Source organism: Tyto alba, unplaced genomic scaffold (assembly GCF_018691265.1).
Source record: "Tyto alba isolate M040663 unplaced genomic scaffold, T.alba_DEE_v4.0 Super-Scaffold_28, whole genome shotgun sequence".
NCBI classification, from domain to species: Eukaryota; Metazoa; Chordata; class Aves; order Strigiformes; family Tytonidae; genus Tyto; species Tyto alba.
The window spans coordinates 12,048,886-12,075,658 of NW_024881302.1; the positions used below are offsets into that span (position 1 = coordinate 12,048,886).

Genomic DNA, 26,773 nt, shown 5'->3' on the forward strand with positions numbered 1-26,773 from the left:
CACTTCTTGGCTGATTGTAGTATGTGAGGAAATGCAAATTATTTTTTTAAAAAGCAGCAGACTGTACTAAGCAGATGAATACCTGCAGGTTTAGAAGATGTAATTATTGTTAATATACTTAAGGTCTGAAATTTTACAGAATACTTGAAGTGTAAGCTTTAGTTTATTCAGACTTTTCACCCAGGATGGTAGTGATTTTTCTCATTTTAAAGATTTTAAAAGAATTGTGAGAATTATAGGTTTTCCTTTTTACCTATATACTCATATATATATATGTATATAATCATCCCAGCAGGCATTCTGGTAATTTGTTTGGAAGCTTATGTATGTTCTGGCTTGTTTCTAAGCAACGTGTTCCATAGTGATAGGATACAATACAGATTGTCCTATATCCTAGTCATTTAAGCTTCTCAACGGATTATATTGTTATGCTTTATATTTTTGTTTTAAATGAGAAGTTTACATTTAGCTATCTTTTCCATCTAGTGTTTCATTTTTTACTTTCGGTATGATGATATTAGTTCTGGAAACATGTGTACATCGTTACTGGCTTACAGGCAAAAGCTTTAAATAACAGTGGTATAATTTAAAAGATTTGGAGGTCCTGCAGCGTTTCCCTCAGAATTCTGAAGAGATTATCTGAAATGACCCTCAGTAGTCTCCACTCACATGCTTTACGTTTATCCAGAGTATTTCTAAGCTGAAATGAAAGTATGACTGAATAATTCCTTAAAATGAGTATGCCGCAGAGGCTGTTTCACTTTTCTTAATTATTCTGGATATAGTCTTAGCAGAAAAATCACATGTACAAAAGAGAACGTTAAAATACCTTACTTATTTTTATATACTTATAAAATAAAAACAGGTAAAAATAATTAAAGTATTTTCTTCTTTTAAATGATAATCCTGGCATACATGAAAGTTTGAAGACTGAACTGAGTATAACATACTCACTTATGTTTAGATGATACCTGATTTCATTAATGATGAGTTATTTTCGATTTAAAATTGAAACTATTTAACATTCTGTATCACCATCTTCAGGCTGATGGGAGGCGAGTACCACAATTTTATCTTTAAAATGCTGTACAACTTACTTAGAATCACTTCCAATAAATTACAGGTAGCTAAATATTTCCATGGCTTTTCCCTCTCCTTCTTTCCTTCTTTGACATGCCATATAAATGAAAAGAATGCTGTTACCCAATTTCTGACTTTGGACACATGTGGAATGAGTAACACCCGGTGTAAACCAGCAACCATATTCCATAATCTTCCTGACATGTATCTTGCATATCACCTGCTCCTCCTTTTACTTATCATACAAAACACTACGTTTATTAAATTTTTAGTTTTCTTCACATAACAAATACTAGTTGAAAATACTAACCTGTTTTGTCTCAGTAAAGCATTTAATGAATTATAAATAGAGTGCAACACCCATATAGAGTTGAGAGAGAAACAATCACAACTCAGGAGAAAGCAAAACATCTATCTCAGGAAAATTAGCTTTGTGTAAATTATGCTGTTTAGAAAATGCCATATAAACTTTTAAATCCAAGCAGATGAGGCTTGGGGGTGCAAGGGTAGCAGCTGAAAGAGGCACAGAGTTAAGTACTTGATACTCAATTTCTGAAATTCTGTAACTGTTGCTGTGAGGTTGGTCCAGAATTCCGATACAAAGCTGAAGCTGAGATCACTTGTGTAGTCCACTTACCATCTGATAAAATACTGTCTTCTACTTTACTGCCACCCTGCTGCTCATATACTTGTATTAATGTTATAGTCATGATGCCAAATAACTAGTTATAAATTACTTCAGATTGAGGATGCAGTAGTTCATCTGCAGCACTGCTTCATTGCAACCAGAACATCTGTTGTTAACATCGATTGCTCTGTGTTTCAACCTCAACATGTGAGGGATCTTGGCTGCACAAAAGCTGTTTTAGGCTGGCAGAAAGAAATGGAGGCTTTCTGTAGAACAGCTTTTAATTTAAAGGGCCCTGTTTCCATGGTAGCCAGTCTAGCAGCCTGCACTGGAGTTTCTATCGCTCTTGGAAATTTCCAAGGGAGTATGCAGGAATGTTGGACATGACGTTTTCTCATTTTTACTTGCAGTTTTAAGGGCTTAAATAACTAATACCCACTGGATTTTAACTTTGGAAGAAATAATGAGATGATTACATACAGAACATAAAAAATCTTGATGCATTATTTTTCTTCTTGCTGTCATTTGAAAGATCTAAATGCTGTCTAATGAACTCCTCGATGGCTTAGTGTCTGTTTCGTCTGTATAATTCCTAAATGGCAACAACTATTTGCTGTTTCATAGTCCTTTCTATAAAAAGATAAAATTTAAATTTTATTTTAAATTAAGAGGATATGTAATTAGCTGTGTTAGATGTGGAATTATTAGTGCTGGAACTGTGCATGGTATGAGTTCTGGTTTTTTTCAAGACAAGAAGCAGTGGTGAAAGCTTGTCAATCAGTGAAGATAGCATTGTTCCTGCAGGACAACTATCAATTTATTTTTGGCCTCTTTACATTCCAGTGCTTGTGATTATATAGTACTACTTTGAGACATCTTTTCCATAGGATACAAATTACAGATCTGTAACATAAATCACTTGCTCAACGTTGATAACAGCTGTTTGTTCTAAGTGATTTAATAATACACTTTATTTTCACTTACTTTACAGTTCACACAGAGTAAGACCTGACCGAACTGCTCTGCATTTCTTTCCTTTCAAAAGGTCTTAGGCAGAAGGTGATGTGTACTTGCCCCAGTGCCTGTTTGTGCCAGCTTTCTCACATTCAAAGCAACATAGCGCTTCAACAAGCTATTGAGGATTTGCTTGTTTTGGTTATTCTTAATCTTTATGCCCCTTCAGGGCATAGTGTATGTGAACCTGAACAGTACTTACTGTTTGAAAACAGAGGCCATATAAAAATATGTTTCAAAATAAAAGTGCATTGGTTAACAGATAACCTCTCCTTTTTGTACCATCATCTCCATTCCCTTGCATACAGAAGCAGTGATTCCCTGGTACACTAACACTGTGAGAAACAAGAGGAGTGGGAGCACCAGCCTCTGGTGCTCAGTTTTTCAGGTGGTGAAAAATCTATACGTCCAGTGAAGTTAGAAGACTTCTTACTGACTTCATGAGAGTCAGATAGCCAGATGTTCTTATTGTGAGGATGGATTATGCTTTTTGGTTCTGTCAGTAAGTATTAAATAAGATCTCTAAGAATTCATGCTCATTTTATTGACTGAAGAAAACACATGAAAGTTTTAGAATCTGTTCACCTGGTGGTAATATTAAAATCAGACACTGACTTGAAAATAAAAAAGAATACCCTCCCTTCCCCCTCAGTTAAAACAGGAGTTTGACTGACCTCTCTGTGCATGGCATTTATTCAGAAGCAGTTCAAAGACAGTTTCTTAGAGTTGCAGTGGTGTGAAGGGCAATTCCTGCCAGATAATGTGAAGTGCAAAATATTTGTGCTGCCTTTTAGCAACTAGATTTGGTCAGTGGTGTTAATATAGCCCTTCTTTTGCACATACACTTCAAATATGAGGGACAGTATTACTGATGTTAATAGTATATTAACATACCTAAATCTCTGTCAATTCTGGGCCTTTTTTTTGCAGATAATCTATGATTTCAGATTTTCAGCAGGTAACTGCCCAATTCTAAAACTGCAAAAGTGAGAGGTAAACTATTGGGCAACAAGCTGAATGGTTTTACCCTGATAAGACCAATTTGTTAAACAGAGTGTTTGAGTAAGTACCGCCCCATGGGGAACTTTGTTCTGTAGTACAAAAGAAAACACCAAAAAAAAAAAAAAAAAAAAAAAAAAAAACCAAACCAAAACCCACAACTAGAACAAATAGTACAGTTTAATAACTTGGCTAATGCCTGAGTGGTTTTTAGATTTTTGGAAGCTGTGTCCTCCTGTCTCATCCATCCTTATTAGATTTAGCTCTTTCTGTGTTACTGTTCTAGAAATCTCCTGCTGTATGGATTTCTAGATACACGATAAGCAAAGTCTGTATTAGATTTAATTATGTTAGATTTAAAACAACCTGCATTCTATTCTATAGAGTTTCTTACTGAAACAAATTGGCAATTCTTTGCCAAAAGTGCAAAGCTGTGCTCTGTTCTCACACTGTTAATTCCTGTCTTTGAAGATACTTTCATCACATTTTCTTTATTGAAAACTTGTGATTTAGTTTCCATGACTCCCATCTCTGTATCTTTCTGGCTGTTCTTTAAGCAGCTTTTTGTGGGTCCCCATTTACTTTTGAGCTTTTCACAAGCCTCATTCCTATTCCCTTCCTTTATACCCACTTCAGGTTCATCTCCAGTACAGAGATACAAGTCCGTCTGTACGTTGTTTCTGGCTCAGTTGTAGGGCTCACTCTCTCTAACTGCAATGACAGTATAAAGGTTATTACTGACTGTAGGATGACCATCTGTCTGCTCTGGCACACAGACCTGTAAGCCCAATGTCCTCTTTGACTAAATGGAGCCATGCAACTCATGTACAGGTCTTACCATTTCTTTCTTAGAAACATCCTTCCTTTTTATTTCTCGTCGCTGTTGGGGCTAAAAGTACTTTAGGTCCTTATGTCTTTTATTGAGATACAAACACTAGCTTTTTCCTGATCTGTTTGCTTTGGAAAAGCAAAAGGTTTTTTTGGCCTCTCAACTTTTAAAAATAATATATTTAGATTTTTTATTCACAATTACTTTCTATTTATAAACTTTTATTTTTGTTCTTTAATAACATGTTCAACTGGGTTTTTTTTTTTGTTCGTTTGTTTGTTTGTTTGTTTTTAACCAGACACCAACTTTTTTTTAACCTTCTTAATTTTGGAGTTGTTTGCAAAATCAAACATTTGGTTTTCATCCAACTTTGTTTCTGCTTAACCTTCTTGCTCTCGTCATGTCAAAATCTTCAATTACTGTGTTCTTATAATATTTTTCTAACTATGAGTCATCTCTTCTTTAGTATTCTCCCTGCAGTGCTTCCCTATTAGTCATGCTCAGGCTGTCCTTTCTTTACTATGTAATATGTAAGTTCCTTATATTTACTTAATAAGTGAATAACTGCATGTTCTGTATCTTCTGTATCTCTCGTTTTTTCAGTCTTCCACAGTTTTCATGACTTGTACAGATACACATGCAACAACTTCAAAATCATTCCTTTTTTGCTTTGTGATGCCCAGTGTAGGTTAATGGATAATGGGTAGGCAAGTAGTATTATAAGAGGCAATAGCTATTTGTTATATACTTGCTAAAAAATGCTAAAGCTTCACACTTGAGTGCATATGGTTTATGTGCATTCTTACTGTTATGGTACATTCTTACTGTTCTTCTCATCCTTCTGCTATAGTCCATTGCATATTCTCATAAGACTATACATTGTTCAGGATATGGGTCATTCTTTTTGCAAACTTAAATATCTAACCATAACTGAAGCCACAAATCATAGATATAATACATTCATAAATTATGTAGCAAGCCTTCCCATTATCTACATTTGGAATTGATGTTCATTAAAAAATTAGCTGAAATCAGTTGGAAAATAAGAGATAGAGTTATTTTAATCTCCCTCCCCCGTTTCCTGGGTAAATACCACCTATTAATATGGCCGTGGCCAAGCAGTATTAATTTTCAGGAACTGACAGAAATCACATCAGACACAAATACAAGTAACACATCCACTGGGATATGTTTTTACAGTGTTGATTCTTACATGGTGTAGGGCTGTGTTGTGCAAGCATGATGTCAGAGGGAGGCAGGGCAGCCTTTCCCCCTTTTTGACACACGTTCTACTGGATAGCACAAACTGGAAGCAGCAGGAACTGCATCACACTCAACGAGTCCGTATCTGTGTGTTCACAGTGTTCAAAGTGTCTTCCTCTTGGGACACACACACTTCCATGTTACTAGTGGTATTGAAAGAGGGTTCAAAACAGGACCTTCACACAGAAACTTTGGTACACTGTTTTTTGTGTGTGTTTGTTTTGTGGGGTGGTTGGTTGGTTTGTTTTTTTTCCAAGAGAAATTTCAGCAGCTGAATTTACCTCAGGCAGACTCTCTTTAAAGTATACTTTAGGGGAATACAGGGGAATGTATATTGGAAGTGTTGGAGTAGTTACTTATCTTACTTGTATTGGCAAAGTGCAGTGTAAGGCCTTTCTGATTTCTCCTCCCACAGACTTACCAGTGAAAACTTAAAATGCAATAATTTCTAAATGCCGAACTAGTGGGATGTGTTTAGACTGTGCAATCAAGCTGTATGACCTAACAGTGAACATTGTGTGTCTTGGTGTAGTGGAATGTCAAATAGAAGTCTGATCCTTTCATATGAAAGATGAAAAGCCTTGGTCTGAGAGTCATATCAGTATTTTGATCTGGGAAAGCCAGATCTCTAATTAATAAACAAAGCCAGATCTCTAATTAATAAATTAGTTTTCTAATAAAACTCTGCCCCTTTATATGCAATTTTAACAGTTAAGCTAATTTCTTAAAAAAAAAGTCTCTTCTGCCCAAAGACTTTGTACATCACATTTGAAATTGCAGTGATACTACTTTAGAATTTTAAATAAGTCTGGTAAGATGTAGGACAAGTACCTGTTGCCTGTAATATGTTTCATAGAGTAGATGGTGTATGCACTTCCTACAAAATTAGGTAGCTGTCCAAATTGGTGAATTAGTGAGGGCTTTCAAACTGTTGTTACCAACTCTGCAAAACAGTGTGACCATTCTGTGGTGTGAAGGTCCATTTGAATGTTGTTTAACTTTCCCACTTCTGTTTACTAATACTTGAAAGCACTGTACTAGCAAAGTTTAGGTAGCCATAGATTAAATAGCTACAACTACAAAATGGGGTTTATGACAGAGCTTAGTGAAAAAGAAAGTCTGAGTAAAAAGCATATTAGAAGTCAGGAATACCACATACTACAAATGCCTATCATATGTTGGTAGATGACTCACATCAGTGATAACATTCCTGCACCTGTTGTAATATTACCAGCATTCTCTTGTCGATCCACTGTATTCCAGGTGATGGAATTGAAAAAAACACTAATTCTGATTTACTTACTGTGTCTGATGACACATACGAGCTCTACACTGGACATAACTGGTGTTGGAGCAGGTAATTTTCTTGAAGACCTTGAGCCTGAAATAGAGAGGCATATGTTTAAAACTGACTTGTAACCAGGTAAAAGACTTGGTAGTCACATTTGTATTGTGTTTAGTCTTCCAAAAAAGCCAAATTTGAGCATGGTGTATATTTGAACCAAATACAGCTGCATAGCCCAGATGAGATTCCTGCCCAGAGCAGGGCATGTTTTTCAATCCTTTCCACAGCTTCCTAGTTGTGTAAAAGGAAGCATAGTTTGAGCAAAGAACAGAAGAAAGTCAAGTTTGAATCTACTGAAGACCAAAAATAGTGGGTCTAAAATACAGTCTTGCCATGTTTATAAATTGTGTCTCACACAATTTGGATGGATAAAACTTGTTTAAGATTTTGAAAGGTATTGCCTGTTCAGTTTTTGCCTGTTCAGTTTTAAGACTGTGAACTTTCTTGATTTTACAGTTGTAAGCAAATGAATCCAAAAAAGAACATATCAGAGTTTTTTGTTTTCTTGTAAACACCACACCAATTAGTGCATTTCCAAGTGCTTTCTGCTAGTGCAGTAGGAAATTCTTAGAAGTAGCCCCAGGGATAGAAGCTTAACATCATAACATTATATCATATGCTTAAAATGCATTTCCATTTAAATGTGCTTTTCAGTTTTCTGTAGGAATGGGCTAAGTCCTGACCCAATACATTATTCTTAATTCACACTTGTATAAAGCTTGTGTATTTTTAAAGTTGGATGTACAGCTGCATACATGTGTGTTTGCACACAATCATCTGCATTTTTGGGGGCAGATTAGACCAGTTGGACTTGGAAACCCATGTGGTTTTCTGCAGAAAGATTTGAACTTCCTCTACCCATGCTCTGAACTTCCTGGGAGTATGTAGCTATCTATGCTACACCATACACCAAACCCAGCCTAGGATGGGCTGCTGGAAGGAGTGTGTAACAGCACCACTGAAGTTGGTTCAAGAGTTCAGGCAGCACAAGCTTGCATCTAATAATAAGAGATATTGTAAGAAGAGGTTGCAGCTTATGTGGAGCCCCATGAAATTAAGGAAGACCAAAAATAAATCATTCAAACTATTATAAAATTAGTCTTCAGTTAACTTTACACAGTTTATACTAATACAACTAATTACTTAGAGCAGGTATTTTCAAGTTTCCAGAGGAATTCAATACATCTTGAATGACTCTCCATCAATTTACATTTTACTGTTGTTACTTCTGCATGCTCCCATCTCTGTCCTTTGTAGTTCTCATGTAACATTGTAAAGTCTGAACAGAACTGCCATGCCACAGCCCTGAGATGTCTGTATTTAAATTCTCAATGTTTGTGTGATACAAGAAAATAATGTTCTTGTTTTCAGGACTTGCTATTCCCAGTCTTAATGCTTCAGCCAGAAGAGTATCCTTCCTGTACTGTAGAACAGGAAATAAGCTGGTTCCTTTTAAAATCTAAAAACAATGAACCTTGTCCTTAGCTTAATTTTTTAGAAATTATGTTCATTTTGATGTTTCGGACAATGCATTAGTTTGTTTTGCTTCCTTGTGAAATACAATGGGAACAGCATGTCATAATCATACATCCATAATAAGCTATCAAGGCAGAATTTAAGAATGTAAATATTACATCTTTAATATATTTTTTTCTTGACCAAACATCTTTGAAAGCTGAAATTTCACATGAGTAATGGTTATATGTTTCTAAGAAATAATGAAGCACTATTATAAATTGATACAGAAACAAGGGGAAGGGAACAAAAGAAGAAACAAACAACTACTACTTCTTTTTTCTTATTTTTTCTGGGAACATTTTTTTAAAAAGTTCTAATCTTTGAAAATACAAGGCCTTTATGTCTGTACCCTCCCACAGGTTTTGTGCAGTTCCTGGTATAGTATTTAATGTGTGTCACATTATTATTTAATGTGTGTGGTTATTTTTACAGTAACAATGAGAACCTGGTACATTTTATTAAATGTATTGAAACATATTAAGTTACCTCTGAAACTTTAAACAGCTTTTCCAAATTTGACAGTATTGGATTTATTTGGTCCTTGAAATAATTATGATAACACATAGTTAATCAGGAAAACAGCATTTTCTGATGTTTGAGAGTGGACAAAATCTGTTCCTGATTATATCATTTTTTTGATGTTTTTAAGTAAGCCAGGTAATATCTGGCTTCATTTCCTTGTGTTTCAGCAAGATTTATTTAAATGTACAATAAGCCTTTATAGTTAAAAAAAATTCCTTAAGGTAAAACAACCAAACAAACACATACAGCTTTTCTTTTACAATGCTCTGCAAACATAATTTCTATTTCAGCACAGTGCCTGCAGTCATGTAAGATTGGTTTCAGACATGTAAGAAGACTATAATCATTATGTATTGCACTTTATGGTATAAACTCTTTGCACCTCACTGTGCTTTTTCGAAACTGTTATCTAAGAGTAGTGTTAAAAGGGGGGTAAAATATCCTAGATTTAGATATATACTTAATACTTCTTACAAAACCTAGTTGATCGGAAAAGCGGATGTATGTATGAAATACAGTCCCTTTATCAGATGTGACCAAAAAGCAGCAAACTCAAATATAACTAGGGATTGGAAGCAGTAGTCACTCCAAACTATGTTAATAGCAGTTGATCCTTATTGATAGGTGACTGAGAGGTTACTGTCAGGTCTGAATACATACAGAAAAAATATTTCTAAAGTTGAAATACTTGGTATATTCTGAATGGTATTTTTGTACTTTCAAAGGGATAGTATGCTTACATTTAAATAAATGATTGTTTTCTTTTGTCAGTACTTCAGCTGAGGCTACAACAGAGACGGACACGAGAGCAGCTGGTGGACCAGGGCATCATGCCACGTAAGATTTATGTTATTTCTAGTAATTGTTATTGCTATACTGTATTAATTATGAACAGAGTATATAAAATAATTAAGATAATCATTTCTGTGAGAATCATTAAAAATAACTTTATCATTTGAAAAGACCTGTTGGGATCCTTTTGGTAATCTAAATGAGCATGAAATAAATTTATCATGCTTACCTAGTGTTTCAGTTAAAATAGCCATTGTGTTGAAAATGCCAGGATATGCACACATAGTCTGACTCTTCGTTTTTTTTTTTTCTCTAAGTTATGACTAATCTTACTGAAATAAATTGAATTATATAAATGAGTGGACATCAGTAACAAAGGCAGCAGTCTTTAAAGAGTAGGATGGGAAGCGCTGCCAAACAAAACCCAAAGGACATATAGAAGTTGTGACTTATGTGCCAGCAGATGTATCTTGTGTCAAATCTTGCATGATAGTAGCTGTGATGTTACAGGACATGAGGCAGTGGATTAGACTGGGTGTTGTACACTGGATTGTTTGACCTAATGAAGAAGCTTCTGTGCCTAGGCCCTTCTTTCTGAGTATACCTTTCCAATAATATGGGAAGATGCTTCAGTTTTTTGTTTGGTTTGGATTTTTTTTTTTTTTTTTTTTTATTAGAAAATTGTTTTGGATTTAGAACATTTTTTTCCAATTGTCGGAAGTTCCTGATCAACTTGCCATATATGGAAAACTTTCCAAATTGGTGTAAGGGTTTTGTATTTTTCTCCAAAACAAAGATTAGATAGTGGTAAAAAATGAATTAATGCCTTTAGATGCTGTCTTTGGAAGAGTTAAGATGCTCCTGGTCACCTTAGTGTGAAGTGACTCGCTACGACAGCAACATCACCAAGGTCATCAATACAGTTGGAGATGTATTTATGTTTTCAGGACTGTGTAATGCTGAGCTTCTGACTCTTCGGCCTACCTACCTACCATCCTTGACAGCTATGCAAGAAGTTACCAGTTCTTCAGTAAACAATTTTTATCTAACTCTGCTCTACCACTGGAATTTAAATGCAGATCATACTGCTTTGACAAGCAAATAATGTTTGTAAATTTGGATATTTGTTACATTTATATGTCTGAACTCACAGCACTTGTATTTTGAAAGTAATTGGCATGCTTTATGCAATTGCACTTCATTGCCAGAGTCCATTTTCTCCTTTACTGATTTCAGTCTGTTAGAGATGATGGTGGTTTCAGCAGCAGCACATCAATTTAGGCATCACAAGAGGGTTCTCCTGAATCTGGATATTTAGTGGCCTAGAATTCAACTGCAGTTAACTCTTTCCTTAGAGATGTTTCTGTGTTCCTTCAGTTTGGCTCCCAATGACTGTGCTAATTTTTAGTTTAGTATAACATCTGCTGACTTGTCTTGGAGATCAGCCTCAGAATGAGGGGTGTACAGAAAACATGGAGAATTGTGTGCACTTGTGAACAGTGAATGAGACTGGGCTCAAGATAATAGGTCCAAGTTGTCAAAAGATGCAACTGTGAAAAGTGATTTTTCTTAAAACAAACAAATAGAAACTCCAGCCATTGAAAACATACTAAAGTTATGTCAAGTTATTATAAATAGCCCAGTGTGCACTGGTGAATTCTAGCCTGAAAGCACAGTATCTTAAAGCTAATCTCTTCTTGAAGGTTTCTGAGTATGCAGCAGACTTCAGATTGTTTTGCTAAAGCATCTTCAGCTTCCCAGGTCTGTAGCATTGCTTATCTTCAGGAAGGGAATGATCTGTTTCTTTTTCAGTGAAACCTGTAAAAGAACTTCTAAACTGTCAAAAAGTGTTGAAGATTTTGTTTTGCAGTATCTTATCTCTGTCAAAAGTGTGGCAAATAAAATGGATTATGCCTGCTGCCATTTCACTTCCTTTCAACAATCCAATCAAGATGAAGTGCTCCACAATTCATGTAAATTTTAGCTGAGTAGTGGTTTTTACTCTTTTTGGCTATTTAGCAGGTAACCATCATTCTGTTTTCTAATCTGAATATTCAGGGCTTCTACAATTTTTTTTTTTTTAATGTCAGCACAAATAGTTGTTAAGGAATGGTCCAGTTCTCTCTAGTACCAGCAAGTATAATGTATAGACAGATCGTAAATACAGTGGAATAAATGAAACAGTATTTTGGTGTTCTGAACCTTACCTCATAAAATTTTTACTGTGGAACAGTCTTGGTAAATAGTCCCCAGTGTACATAGTGAAAAAGTTAATTGTTATATGGTAATATCTGTTAAAATCAAGTATTCCAAGTATTCTGTATAGGACTGTTGCTCATCTCTGCTAAATATAAGTGAATACAACTAGCATGAGTCAAATGTAATCCTGATCAGATGCAAACACAACTCTGAGATGGTGTTAAACACCCATACACACATACTGATTAGAATATTTCTTTTGGAAATCACTGCCTGTCAATTTAACTCTTACTCTCCCTTCACAGCTTTGAAAAGTCCAGCTGCATTCCATGAGCAGATAAAGAGCCTGGAGCGAGCCAGGGTAAACCACTTTGTGTAAACTTGTTATCAACATCTAAAAATGGATGGTCCGTTGTATGTGATACTAAACTCTCTTGAGTACATGAAAAAATTATTACAATTAATAACATGTGCTTTCATCTTGGAAGAATTAATTAAAATAAAATATTGGTGTCAGATCTGAGAGGAATTTTCTTAATCCTTCACAGATCAAGGTGAGGGGATAAACTTCTGATCATCATGTAATGCATTGCCACCTCCAGTTAAGGATAGGGTACTTGGGTAAATTATGCTTGTGTGGTATTTCTGTAGCAAATCTGTGCTATTGCAATTTTGTGTGATGGTATGGGATCAAGTCCAGAAACATTCATAACTTGTTTGGGGAAGACAGAAATTCACTAGCACTGCTTAACTGATAGAAAAACTGAACAAAACAAAACAAACCCCTCTACTGCCCACGTTCTAACAGCAGTGTCCACCTATCTGAATGAAACTGCAAATACGCATTGATTGGACATCAGTGATTTATCAAACTACTTTGATTTTCCTAGTAAACAGTAGTTAATGATATTTCTTCATTTCTTTAAAGACTGAAAATTTTTTGAAGCACAAGATTCGCAGCAGGCCAGACCGGTCTGAGCTGGTCAGAATGCATATCCTAGAAGGTATGTACCTTTTGAACTGCTATTAGAAGGAACTTCTGTTATGCGCTCAATTTTCTAACTGAATTAGGCTTTGATATGAATTATTTTCTAAAGGTTTATATGCTCTATTTCTCTGCTTCTACAGTGACTGTTATAATCTCCATTCTAAATTCATATAATAATAGATACATCTGTGGCAGTGAAAGTATGCCTAACTGTGTATTAGTTCATAATTGCATACTCTTTCTGTTCTATATTGGTAATTATACCGTGGTATATGTACATGTAGCATATATATTGCTTCAATTTCTACTCATACCCTAAAATAACCTGACAGCCTTGTACTTTTCCACCACCACCCCAAGCAATCTTTAATGAACTTGACTTTCACCCTGCCTTGTTATTTTCCTTGTTGCTCGGGTCATTTGAAACAATAGTCTTTTTATGAAAGGGGCTGTATTTCTGTGTTTCACCATAATCTTACCAAAGAGTGAAACTACCAAATAACATGATTCAAGTCAATTTAACAGCCATTAGTTTTCAAAACATGTATTTGGATACTGAACCCAGATAGGAGTTCCCCATATTGATAGATCACATCCATATTGACAGACTATCTCCATATCTTCATCGAAATGCAATTTTGAAGACTCAAATTTGTGCTAGAGGCTATTTCTAAAAGTAAACTTATTAAGATGTTTGTCAAAAAAGAATCTAAAAGTTAATGGATTAATTAAACCTTTACCATAGCTCACACTGGTAAACTGTTAGGGCAGCAGATGCTGTGCTCACATTATTAGTGTTTGTTATTTTATATTCCCTGCTTTATTGTTGGACATTATACAAATGTTTGCCAAAAGTATTAATGCTATTAAAAAAGGTTGTATTTATAGAAAAACATGATAATGGAGAGGAACATCTGCTCATATAATCTTATTTTTGCTTATTAATTTGAGAATTTTCAGAATAATATTTGCGTGCTTTTGATAAAAGTGGAATGATTATTGTGAAGACAAGACGTTGTTTGTCATTAAATTGGAGAAAAGATGCAATAGAATATTTAAATCAGTATATCTTTTTAGAGACCTTTGCAGAGCCTTCGCTACAAGCCACCCAGATGAAACTGAAGAGAGCTCGGTTGGCAGATGATCTAAATGAAAAGATTGCTCAGAGGCCTGGCCCTATGGAACTGGTAGAAAAAAATATCCTTCCTGTAGACTCCAGTGTTAAAGAAGCTATTATAGGCAAGTAGAAAACCCACAGCTTCTATCTGTTGTCTATATGGCATTGTGAAAAATAATTTAACTCTTGAGGGTAAAGTTCACTAGAAGAAAACATAGTCAGTTTATTATTACCTATTCTCTCAGCCTCTGAGTCCTAAACTCTGATCATTTAATTAAAATTATCCTATTTTTATTTAAAACTAAGTTAGAATTATATAGTTGGAGTATAATACTGTATTTGAAAAGAGTTGTTTCTTAATAAAAATTATTACAAAATAGTCAAACATATGTGGCCATTACTCAGTCTGTCTTAGGTGTCTGTGTACACTCCACATACGTTGAAAATACTTTTTAATCTCATATTAAAACAACTTCTGCTATGCAGTTAGTTTTATTGATTCCCTGAATATGATTTAATATGGCTGTCATTATATTAAAAACACAATAAATACTTAAGTACTATGTTTAGACTGTGCTGAAAACATCCTTTTACAGCAATTAGCTAATTCTGCCACCAATATCTAAATTTAATCTGTGTAACTAAAAAAAAAAAATTATTTTGCTTGTTTCTTTGTAAACATTCTAGCAGTTGGACAAGAGAATTATCCTCAAGCTTTGGATGATTATTCATTTGATGAAGACAGCAGTGATGCTTTATCACCAGATCAGCCAGCCAGCCAAGAATCCCAGGGTTCAGCAGCTTCCCCTGGTGAGCCAAAGACAAGTGACTCACCATCACCAGTAACACCAAATGCTACTACATCAACACAGGTACAGTTTTTACATGTTGAAACAGTATGGTTTTTGGTCTGGCACTACAGAAACGGGGCATAGTTTCACATGGAATTAATACATTTGCTGTTGCAAAGGAGTGTCTGGGAATCCATTTTCTGTTTGGGAGTGTATAGACTGGAATCCTGGCTTGGCTGTTGGCAATGATGAAATTCCCATAGACTGTAGTAAAGCCATAAATTCACTGAAATTCATTATGGCCCATAGAAGATTTACAGCTTTCCCAGAAGTTGTTTAAAAGGTCATATCCATGGTTTACTGCAGCTGTTATTGATTACTTAATGTCTGTCTTCATTCTGGGCAAGGTCTTGAACTCGTTTAGAATTAAATTTAGCTGAAACAACAGTTGACGTCAGTTCCATTATCTCCAGAAAAGTCCATAAAAAAGAAGGTTTCCCACATAATTTAAATGTTCTCTCCTATAGTTGTAACACACTGCTTAAGGAATTTACTATTTAAGACATGAAAATAACCTGTGTGTTGATTTTTTCCGTGAGGTTTTTAGTATTTTCTCAAGTTACAAAGAAAGGAAAGTAACTGAGTCTGCCATAGCAAATAAAATGTTGTCGTTACAGTATTTAAATGTGTGAGGATTTAAAGAACAGTGGATTTGAATGAAAACACTTGACTGTTTGTTCATGATGTTTTCTTTCATACCTCAGATAGTAATTATAAATTGAGTAACTTCATCCCAGTTGAGAGAAGGCTTTGCTTTTAACTGGATTTATGCAGCTTTCATGGAACTTTTTCTCTGGATAAAGAAAGAGACCCGAATGAAGGCTCCAGTGGAAGGAGAGGCAAGCAAAGTCGTCATATGTTGTCTGATGGCAACTAGCTTGAATAGTCAGCAAACTCCAAACTAGCCAGATTTAACAGATTAACCGGATTGTTTAACCAGATTAAACAAGATCTGTTTATGTGTTGAAATTAAGAGTAACAACAATTTTGCCTTAGTATCAATGCTGAATTAGTCATTGAATCAGTTACACACGTCTGCTGAGCTAATCATGTATTCTAGAAAAAAGTCCTTGATCCTGAACTACTGTTTCTCCCAGTAAGCCCATTTTCCTGTTGTACATAAATGAAAGGAGCTATATTATCACAGAAAAATAGTTTCAGATTACATTTTACCCTACTATCCATGTTTACACTTCAATTGTTTAGTTCAAAGAGTTGGATATTCATTACAGTATTCATATATATGAAGTGACTTATAAATTACATCAGTTTAATAATATTGCATTCAGCTTTGTGTACTTGGTATCAATATACCACACGTGCATAAGCAAACACAGAAATTTTGGTAATGTTGTAATTTTTGTTTAATTAGCTGAAATGTTTTGTATTAATTTGAGCAGTATTCCTTAAGCAGAAAGTGTGAATTTGATGAAAATTCAAAAGCTTTAGGACTTGTTGCATTTCATGTAAGTCTGTACCTGGTAAACACGTGGTTTTAGCCTGTATAACACAAACATTAAAATACTTTATTTTGAAATAATTTAAGAGTGTATCAAAATTTGACCAATATGTGAATGGTACTGCTATTAATCTATAATACTCTTCAGGTTAATGTTGATCAACTGTAATCTGCACTGGATCTTTTTTCAGGAGTACTTCCTAAGAGTGTTCTGTCATCACTTTTTCCACTACACAAAGGAGATAAAGATGCATAACTTTGTAGTTCAGAATATTTTCATGCTTGTCTTTTTATTAAGCATTCTTTTAGAAAATGAATTTATTTACATATTTAATGACCATGGATACCTACCAACTCAGTAGTTCCAGATCTGGAATTACTCTCCTTGGTTTTCTTACTACTGTAGTAGATAGAAAAACTATTGAAAAGTTCATATTCAAAACCAATTCTGGGCACGAAGTACAGCACATCAGTTTTATTTCATTGTTCTTTAACATACAGATTAAGATATAAATTGGGTGTCATCTCAAGAGAGTGTAATTTGTGTTGAATAAATTGAAACCAAACCACATGAAATTAGATTCCTAAGTAAAGACTTAGGTTCCTAATGGAGAGTTAAATACAAACACTCAAAGCAATACATGCCAGAAGCTTTTCAAGTAGGAAGCATAAGATGGATAAGTGATTGCAGCAACAAAATAAGAGAGCACTCAAACTTGATGAAAAAGCACTTCAGATAGCACTTCAATCCTTTGCTTATGGATTTCACGTTACAGCCGCTTCTGTGCACAGATCTAAAATGCAAAGTTGCTCTTCTGCAGAATAAACCAGATGCTTACCTTGTTCGTCTTGAAATTAAGAACAACAGCACAGCACGTCTCTACAGGAGATGTGTCTGGGAAATTGCTCCTTCATTCTTTTAATTGCCTCTGACAAATTTTACATTTTATTACAACATAAAATACAAAGAATGTTTTGAAAACAGTGGAGTGCAGCCAGAGTTCTTTTCAAGGCTTCCTCCTCCACACGTTTCCAGGCCTCACAGGATGTAACATAACTTTGAGAACCTTCAGTTCTTCTTGACTGATGACCTAAAACTTACTTCAACCTGATGTATTTGCATCTGGTAAGGATTAGGCATGTTAACTACACCACTATAAACAGATCAAATTGTGGTGGTCACAATTCTGAAGACAATAAACAGTTATCTTCAAAACAGCTGACATATTTTGCTTGATGACACAGAGTAGCGTGACTTTTCTTAATATATTCACTGTAGCTTGTTGACCTGCTTGATGGTTGGTTGCAGTTAGAAGAAAAGCTCCATAAATATTATCTGTAAATGGAAGATCTGTTCAAAGGAAATAATCTTTACGTTACTTTATGAAGTAATCAAGTTAAGAAGTTGAGACCTGATAATTCAGTTTTTTGAATTTAAAAATTTATCAAGTAAATGATATGCACAGTTCATTGCCTCACCTAACACTTACAGGTAAAATTGGGAACTCTGTAAAAAGCTTTGTATTTCATGTAGCCATTAATCCTTTGCAGTTTAGGATAACAACTAATGTGAGGAAAAAGTAATTTAGTCTATGGCAGGAGGAGAATGCTTAACACCATGATTTTCAAGCAATATGAATTAAAAAGGTGGGAGGTTTTTTGGTTGTGGGGATGTGGGGTTTTGTTTTTTAAATAACTCACTTTTCAATTTTAAAGAATTTTGTTGTGCTGTCATTATGGAGTTGTTTTCATAGCCTATAAATGTTGCTAAATACTATGTTTAAAGTCAATTTATTTGTCTGGGTCTGAGAAGGATCAGAATGATGAATGGTAAAAGATTATGTAACAAATAAACTGAAGTACCAAACACTTAAAATGCTTTTTAGATTGGACTTGAGGAAAAGAAAGCTTAAAAACCAGTGAAAATCGTGAGATTGTTAGAATTCTCCTGTTTTTTCTGGTAATCCTGTACATGATACTTTGATTCAAAGACAAATTGCTTTTTTTTTGAATGTTACTGCTATGACTAGAATAAGCCTTTTAAATTTGATAGCAACAGGAGTGCAGTACGTTAGAATACAGTGTCCAGAACCCTTTTTTAAAGGGTAAGTCCCTCTGAAGTCCCCTGCCAATTCTTAGGCAAGTCCAGCAAATAACAGATACTGTGTAGATATCAGATGCTTTCCAGAGCACTTTGAAAGTTGAATATTAAAAATAGAGGCATTTACATCTTTAGCCTGCCACCATAAACTGACACAACCTCAAGTCAGGCATGGGCACAATGTTTCAGTGACTAGGCATGGCATACTATATCTTCCAATTTAGTAAAGCAGTATCAGGAGCTTCTCCTCTGGATGGCTGCACTACAGAAGGATCAAAACCACTGTACAGTTCAGATAGGTTACAGCAAGCTAGCTATAACTGCCTGTTGGCAGCTGGCAGCTGGAGACACAGCAAAATGTGAAAAAGAAATGCAGAGATAGAAGGCAAAATTATTATCGTTTAATTGTAGGCAAAAGTCAGAGACCTTAGTGTATGCAGACCAGATACTTGATAATTGCCACTCCAGAAATACAAAAGAACCAAGACATAAAGTTGCAAATTGTGTACCGAGTCTTTTTAGCAAACTGATTTAAGTCCTTTGTGGTACAATCTCATGGGAGAATAGCAGAGCACAGGAAGAAATGAATTGGTGAGAAGTACCTGTCCGACTTAGAATGCAAGGTTTTAGAACGTATTCTGAAGAAAGGATAGTTACTGGTAGGAATGTAAGGGAAATGGATGGATTTTATAAAAGGAATATTGTACTAGGTGATCTAATCGCTTTCTTAATGGAAATGCAACTGATCTCTTCTGTTTGGATTTAATACTATATGATATTAAACACTAGCAAAACTGGAGAAGATGGAGATTAGCAGAGAAGAGACAGAAAGAGGGAACTATTGGATTGAAAGGAAGCTGGTAATAGAGATCTGCAGGAGTTGATTTGGGGACATTCTGGTTTCATGATACCATTAACAACCTTGACATAAGAATGCATCATGTAACAAAAGTTGGAAGGCATAGGCAGCACAGAGTTGGGATTGTTATTATGCAGAAAGATCTGGTTGATTTGGCTTTTAGGAGAGAAATGGAATGCCAGTACAATGGAATAGTTCTTAAAAAGCAAAATACACACCACCTCTCCTTCCCATGAAAAAGAAATTTGGAAAGCTGGGGACTCACCCAGAAGAAAACTGAGGAGGAAGACGGTTGGGGTGCAGAGGTCAGCAGTGAAGTGACTGAGCTACTGTGTACTTCTGTAAAACTGCAAGTATGTCAGAAGAGATAACGCCAGTAGAAGTGTTAATGCCACTGTAAGGATCCAGTGAGACCCCATGCAGAATTTCCTGTGCATTTCCAGTTACTTATATGCAAGAAAGACTAATGAAAACTGTAACACAAACAGGAAAGGATGATCAGAGAATGAAAAACCCCTTTTATGATAAAAGAACAAAAAAAATCATTTGTGTAGCTAGAAAAACAGAGGCTGAGACCTGATTATGTACAGTCTATATCCCATCAGAGGGATATTCACTGCAGAAGGAAATAGGTTTTAAATCAGAAAATAATTTCAGCACAGAAAAAAATTGATATGACAAAGTTAAGCTCAGTGGTCTGGTTATTATGTAAGAAAACTTCTGGGAATTTGATGGTAGGCACAATGGTGCCAGGAAAAGAATAATAAAAAAGTCCTAAGGCTGTATGGAGTTCAGTAAGTTTATAGAAGAAATTACACACAAGATGTTTGTAACAGCAAGGGAACACTCAGTAAAGTTCAGGCTGCTGGATTATACCTATACAGTATTATCCTTGTGCTGGCAGTCAAATACAGAAGAAAGGCACCTCCTGGCACAGTCAGAGGTGTGGTTGCCATGAAAATACTACAGGAAGATGTCTCTTCAAAACACATCCGCTCTGCTGCTGCGTGATCATTCTGAAACAAGACATTCATTTTCCTGTGTTGATGTCTGACCTTCACAAAAAGAGGTTTTTCTAACAGCACTAGTTTGGGTGGTAAGATTATCCTTGTGTACACAAGATTTTGACTTCACAGACAGAAAATACTGGAGGTCTCAATTCTCTAGTAAAGCAGTGTTTTCTGTAACTTCAGTAGGCTGCTTCAGTATATATGTAGTGTGTCTATGGCCCAATTTTGATGTTGCTTCGAGCAGAGTAGTAACAAATGGTGGTATCTCTGCCAGCAGTTACTAACAATGCATTTCATTCTTCCTTGAATTATTATTAACCCTTATCTCTCATTTTAATAAAAATTTGTTTGAACTGTTTTTCTGTACTTTGTTGCATATTACAACACAGAAATTGGTTATATTCTTAAAATCTGTAATTCTTTGGTTCTAGAAGCCTTCATATATGAAAACTGGTAACGCTAACGAGAATAAATTTATTTGACGTAACAGTTTCCTGTAATTCTGACTGACTACCTTGAAGAAAAGATTTCTTTTGTATCCTTATGCCAGAGCAAAGGTACTTGAATGACAGCTGTCAGTGCTGGAAGAATTTTGCAATTTTTAAGTTAGAAACTGACATCAATTAGTTAATCTGATTCTGGGCTACTAAGCATAGACAAATACATGTTAGAACCAATTGGAAGTACAGTGTTTCTGACTTGAATGGGTGAGGTTACTTCTGAAGGTCCTTCCAGCTCTTTTTTATGATTTTGTAAGAAACCAGAAAGACGACATTCTCATTGTATTTATTTGTTTTCATGTATGTTAGAAGGAGAAGAGAATTCTGCCAATTAAAACAACAGTGTAAAGGTTATGAAAACAAAGCCCTTCCTGAGGGCTTTTTTTTACGTTGTTATAAATCCTTTTTGGTCATCATTCTTTTTACCTGCAGAAACCCACAACAGTAGTTAAGAAAAATGTTAATGTTGGAAAAGTATTTATTATTATATGCTACAAAAATTGATATTAAAATCAATTAGTTTTGCTTTGGTGAAACTAGAAGTAAATCCAGTATTAGTAAAAACAGATTTTGGATACATTTACATGCAGTAGTTAAAATGCAAACTAAGAAGTCAAGGAAAGAAACAAGTTTATCTTACTTACTATATCTGACGTGTGCCAAAATGTGCCTTTATAGAATACTTGTAGACATGTACATGAAAGAGTCCTGTTTTCACCATTCCTCCTAAAATATTTTGCAAATTTGACATGATAGTAAATTGTCTTAACCTTTTCACATTTTTTCAATTATTCAGATGGTGGATGTTTTTAATGTTTTTCTTTTTCCTTATATTTTTTTAATACTAGTATCCACCTTTAACCTCTCCAGTTCCTGAATTTCTCAAAACTCCCTCTACAATCGAACAGCACGTTACACGTTCTACTGCTACAACTACCCTGACCACAAATACTGTATCTGCAGCAAAGCCTGGGCCAACGTTAGTAAAGGTACGTATCTGTAATAATGGCATCTGACAACTATGTTCTTAATCTTTGTCCTTGTCCAATGCTATATTTAATGAAAAAATACATGAGTAATGTTAGTGTCTATAACTAATCAAGACTTTTATTAGTATCCAGAAGAACATACTGGGTTGTTGACTGAAAGCTTGTATATGCTAAGATCAACCATTAACACTTGTAGGGACTGGCTCATTATCTCAAGAGGTCCTTACAGTACAGTTGACAAAAGTTTTCAAGCCGAATTATCCATTACATTGCTATGGAAGTTTTTAAGAAATAAGGACAACAGATTTTTGCAGTATTGAGTTTCTGCTTTCTACTGGTGAAATTAATCTTTTCTAATCTGGTTTTGTGTGGAGAGTAATTTAATAGGAACAGAGGTAACTGCATTCATAATCTACCTATAATCAAAATGGTGAACAGCATTGCTCCTTTTCTGCAACTATTTTCTTAGTTCATTTACTGTATAAGCAAAACGCACTGCATGAGAAGTTACAGTATCCTTGTATTAGAATATCAGAAGAACATATTCAGTCCCTTTCTGCACTCACCTAGCCAGCAGCATGGAGAACTTTTTCAAATACAATTAGAGAGGGGGTTGTGTTAGAAGATGTCTGTAATATTTCATTTCAGCAATTTTGCTAAAGGTCTTCAGCTCCGTAATGAATATATATATGTAGACTTCTACATAACTGCATGACATTAATTCTCAGTTCAGTTTACAAGGATGACTTCTAATAGTCAATTTCTAGTAGAAATTTGGCTACGTCCAGTGAAATCACTGGACTTTGTACCAGCTTACTTAATGCAGGACCTTAATGACAAAATCAGATATCCCCCAAAACAGGCAATCTGTGTAATAAATGTGCATGGATCAACACAGGATTTCTGCTTTGATACCTTCTGTATGACTAGGTAACTGCCTTCAACTTTTTACTCAAAATAATTTCAAAGAGCTTGTAAAGGAAGAGAGTTTTTCCACATGTTTAGGTATTGCTAATAAGGATACTGCTGAAAGTTTCATAAGAGTAATCCTGTAACTTCTAGAACTGTCTGTCCATGCTTTTAATCTAGACCTGTAAGTACTTCTGACCTGCAGGTGTTTACAGATGGACTTTAAAGATACTAGCTTTTACTTGTACAGTGCTAAGTGGCTTTGAACTCACTTGTTTGTCGTTGTTTAACCCCAGCCAGCAATTAAGCACCACTCAGTTGCTCACTTACTCCCCCACCTCAGTGGGACGGGGGAGAGAATCGGAAAAAAAAAAAAACAGTAAAACTTGTGGGTTGAGATAAACAGTTTAATAGGACAGAAAAGGAGGGGGAAATAGTAATTAATAATAACAGTAGTAGTAGTAGTAGTAGTAGAATATACAAAAGAAGTGATGCACAGTACAATTGCTCACCACCCACTGACCAATGCCCAGCCAATCCTTGTGCCGCAGTGTCCCTGGCCAGCTCCCCCCAGTTTATATACTGGGCATGATGTCATATGGTATGGAATACCCCTTTGACTCATTTGGCCCAGCTGTCCTGGCTGCGTCCCCTCCCAGCATCTTGTGCACTCCCAGCCTCCGATGGCAGGGCCATGTGAGAAGCTGAAAAGTCCTTGACTTAGTATAAAAACTGCTTAGCAACACCTGAAACGTCAGTGTGTTACCAATGTTATTCTCGTCCTGAATCCAAAACACTGTACCAGCTACTAGGAAGAAAATTAACTTTATTCCAGCTGAAACCAGGACAGTTTTAAGAAGAATGCCTCTTTGCCGTGAATCCCTTATCTTCATTTGTGCCATGTATTAAAAAAACATCTACAAACTGTGATTTCATGACCTCTTCTTGTGCACAGTATAAGCCAGCTGGAATAAGTTAACTTTTCAAGGAGGGGAAGTGATTCTTTTGAGCAGGCTTGCAGGGATAATTGTGTTCAGCAACTCTTTGCAGTAAATGTGCTCCTATATGCTTTATCTTTGTATCTTGCATAACTTCTTGTAAATGAGATGTCTGTTACAGTTGTTTCACTCTTTCCCATCCATAAACAGCAAAGCCATCCAAAGAACCCAAATGATAAGCATCGGAGCAAAAAATGTAAAGAACCGAAGCCAAGAGTGAAAAAACTGAAGTATCATCAATATATTCCACCTGATCAGAAAGGTGAGAAAAATGAGCCACAGATGGACTCCAACTATGCTCGTCTGCTACAACAGCAGCAACTGTTTTTGCAGCTGCAGATCCTGAGCCAACAGCAACAACACTACAACTACCAGACAATTCTACCTGCACCACTGAAGTATGTGAAGCGTTGTTTGTGTCCTTTAAAGAAAAGTTACATACATCAGTTATAGACTTAGTGCTTTAGAAATAAATGTGTTTTGCAAATGTTAAGAGACAGCTGGAACCCAAGGAAGCCTAAATGACAATGTGCATCACTGTGGGTGTTATTTGCCCCATTTAACAAGGTGATGAGGTGGTTCTCTTGTTAAAATACTCCTGAAGTCTGGTAATCCTTTAAGTGGTCCTGGTTATTTTTGTGTGATATAGAAACAGAACCTCCTACCTGTCAGATGCATTTCTCCAACCAGATGTATATTTGAAACTCAAAAGCATTTATGTGAAAGCCAGGAAGTTTTGATGCCATTTCCACTCAGATATGACAAATGCGACTCAAATATGAGCAGAAGAGAAGCTTACAGATGATAGCTTTTAGAAAGACACCTACTATTATTTTTATTATCTCTTTACATCAGTTTCACAGACTACATTTTTGCAGTTTACAAATGAGAAGAAACAGTCATTTTAAATTAGGTTAAATTTGTATATTGCTTATAGCCTCATCTCCAACACCGATGAGAAACTCATATAAGCATTAATCTTTAGCACTTTTAACAGTGAGTACTATGCTTTCTGATTTATAGGTAGAAGCAGTCAGAAAAAGAAATACTCAGAGTTGCCCAGCACCCTATAGCAGAATGAGAAGCTAACTATCTGCAGTTTCATTCTCATTATCTAAGACCAATCTTTTCCTAGAAGTGCCTACACTGTAACATGCCATAGTCACACAACCCTCAATTCAAATGACTTTGAACTGTTTTTTTTTGGTTTTTTTAATGAGTTTTCAGTGAGTTATTTTTCCTCAGCAAGTGAGGCTAGAAAAGTTAAAGAAACCATCTGTGGTTATATTTATAATTACCATGTATCCTAACATTTGGACTAGAGATGTTTCTGCCTGCTTACCCACGCTTCTTATGTTCCATTTACTGACATTTCAGAAACATTTCTTCATAAATCAGTTGAACAAAATAAAAGAGCTGACTTACGGTACCTAGTGTAAATGATGGCATTTTAAAATTTTTTATAACTATTTTGAGATCCTTGTATGATATTCTTATGAGTACAGCTGATAAAAATGCATCATCTTCAGAGTAAACTGCCTTCACATTGGTTCTTATTATATATGAACATTGGGCTTGTATGTAGGGTTGATATATAGAGTATTCAATATTGTGGGGGTTTTTTACTGATGTCAGATAAAAAATAAACTAGCTGCCCTAGCTGATGGTTAAATTGTATAAACTGATTCTGCAGTCCATAATATCCTTCAGGGATACCATGACAATAAGAAAAACTATGAAGCATAAATTAGTATGCCTAACTGAAGAGAAAATAAAACATCAACATACTACTCTCAACTGTTATGTTTTCTTCTATGTGCTGTTTTACTAAAGATATTTAATGGTAATGTCTTATGTTAAATATATATTTGTAAAAAAAAATAATTTGTTCATTAACTTGTTAGACACTAGATTCAGAATCACAGCTTCTTGATTGAAAACATAATATATTTAGCACTGACATTATTGTCCCCCATTTTCTTATCATTTGAAGGCCAGTGAATGACAAACAGAGTAACAATGGGAATACGCCACTGAATACTTTGAACAACAGTACACCAACATCAGCTGCCAGCTCACCAAGACAGAATAGTAATATTCCTAGCCGGAAACCAGGACCTCTACCTTCAAGCCTGGATGACTTGAAGGTAAAAAAAGAGGGTTTTGTCCATTCCTGTGCATCACTATGGGTCATAACTTGAAAACTGTCACTGTCAAGAATAAGCCCGGATATCATTTACCAATACTTTTCTCTTAACAATTTAGAACAAGGTTTTCAAAGTTTTTGTACACAACTCTTGTGGACTTAATAGCCTCCTCACATGCATATGTTCTAGAAATGACATTTCTTTCTCAAAGATTTAGAAGAGGAAGAAGAATTTCAGACAGATTGTATAGATACATAATTTGATACCTTGGGTAAACTATGAGGTGCACTTATTGTGAAGTTTTAACTCAGGCATATTTAAACACTGGAACAGTAATTCCCTCATGACAATTTTAGTATATCCCTGAAGAGGTTTAGTTAAGCAGTATAAATTAAAAGATCCCCTAATAATGACATATTGAGAGAGGTCACAACTATAAAGCCAACACAGAAATAATTTAGTAAAAAAGAACAGAAAAAGAAAAAGAAGAGATCTTCTTACCAGAGTTCAATATATCATCTGATAATGAACACTTAATTTTCATAAAAGCTTCTTGAAGATAAAACTATCTGTGTAAACTCTGTTTGAACTGTAAGATGAAGGCATTGCACAGGATCTTCCTTCAAAAATACATTAACAGGAATTAATACTGTGAG

The 26,773-nt window shown here is 35.3% G+C and overlaps 1 protein-coding gene across 3 annotated transcripts in view; it reads left to right on the plus strand.

Moving 5' to 3' along the window:
- The window catches only part of MRTFB (myocardin related transcription factor B), a 90,833-nt gene that overhangs the window by 46,266 nt on the left and 17,794 nt on the right, over positions 1–26,773 (plus strand). For all 3 annotated transcript variants that reach the window (XM_032983653.2, XM_032983652.2, XM_009964607.3), the window contains 8 exons: positions 9,970–10,035; positions 12,495–12,550; positions 13,118–13,193; positions 14,255–14,416; positions 14,982–15,166; positions 21,923–22,063; positions 24,121–24,368; positions 25,964–26,117. In XM_032983653.2, coding sequence (XP_032839544.1) covers positions 9,970–10,035; positions 12,495–12,550; positions 13,118–13,193; positions 14,255–14,416; positions 14,982–15,166; positions 21,923–22,063; positions 24,121–24,368; positions 25,964–26,117 — 1,088 coding nt within the window. The remainder of the gene's footprint in view (positions 1–9,969; positions 10,036–12,494; positions 12,551–13,117; positions 13,194–14,254; positions 14,417–14,981; positions 15,167–21,922; positions 22,064–24,120; positions 24,369–25,963; positions 26,118–26,773) is intronic.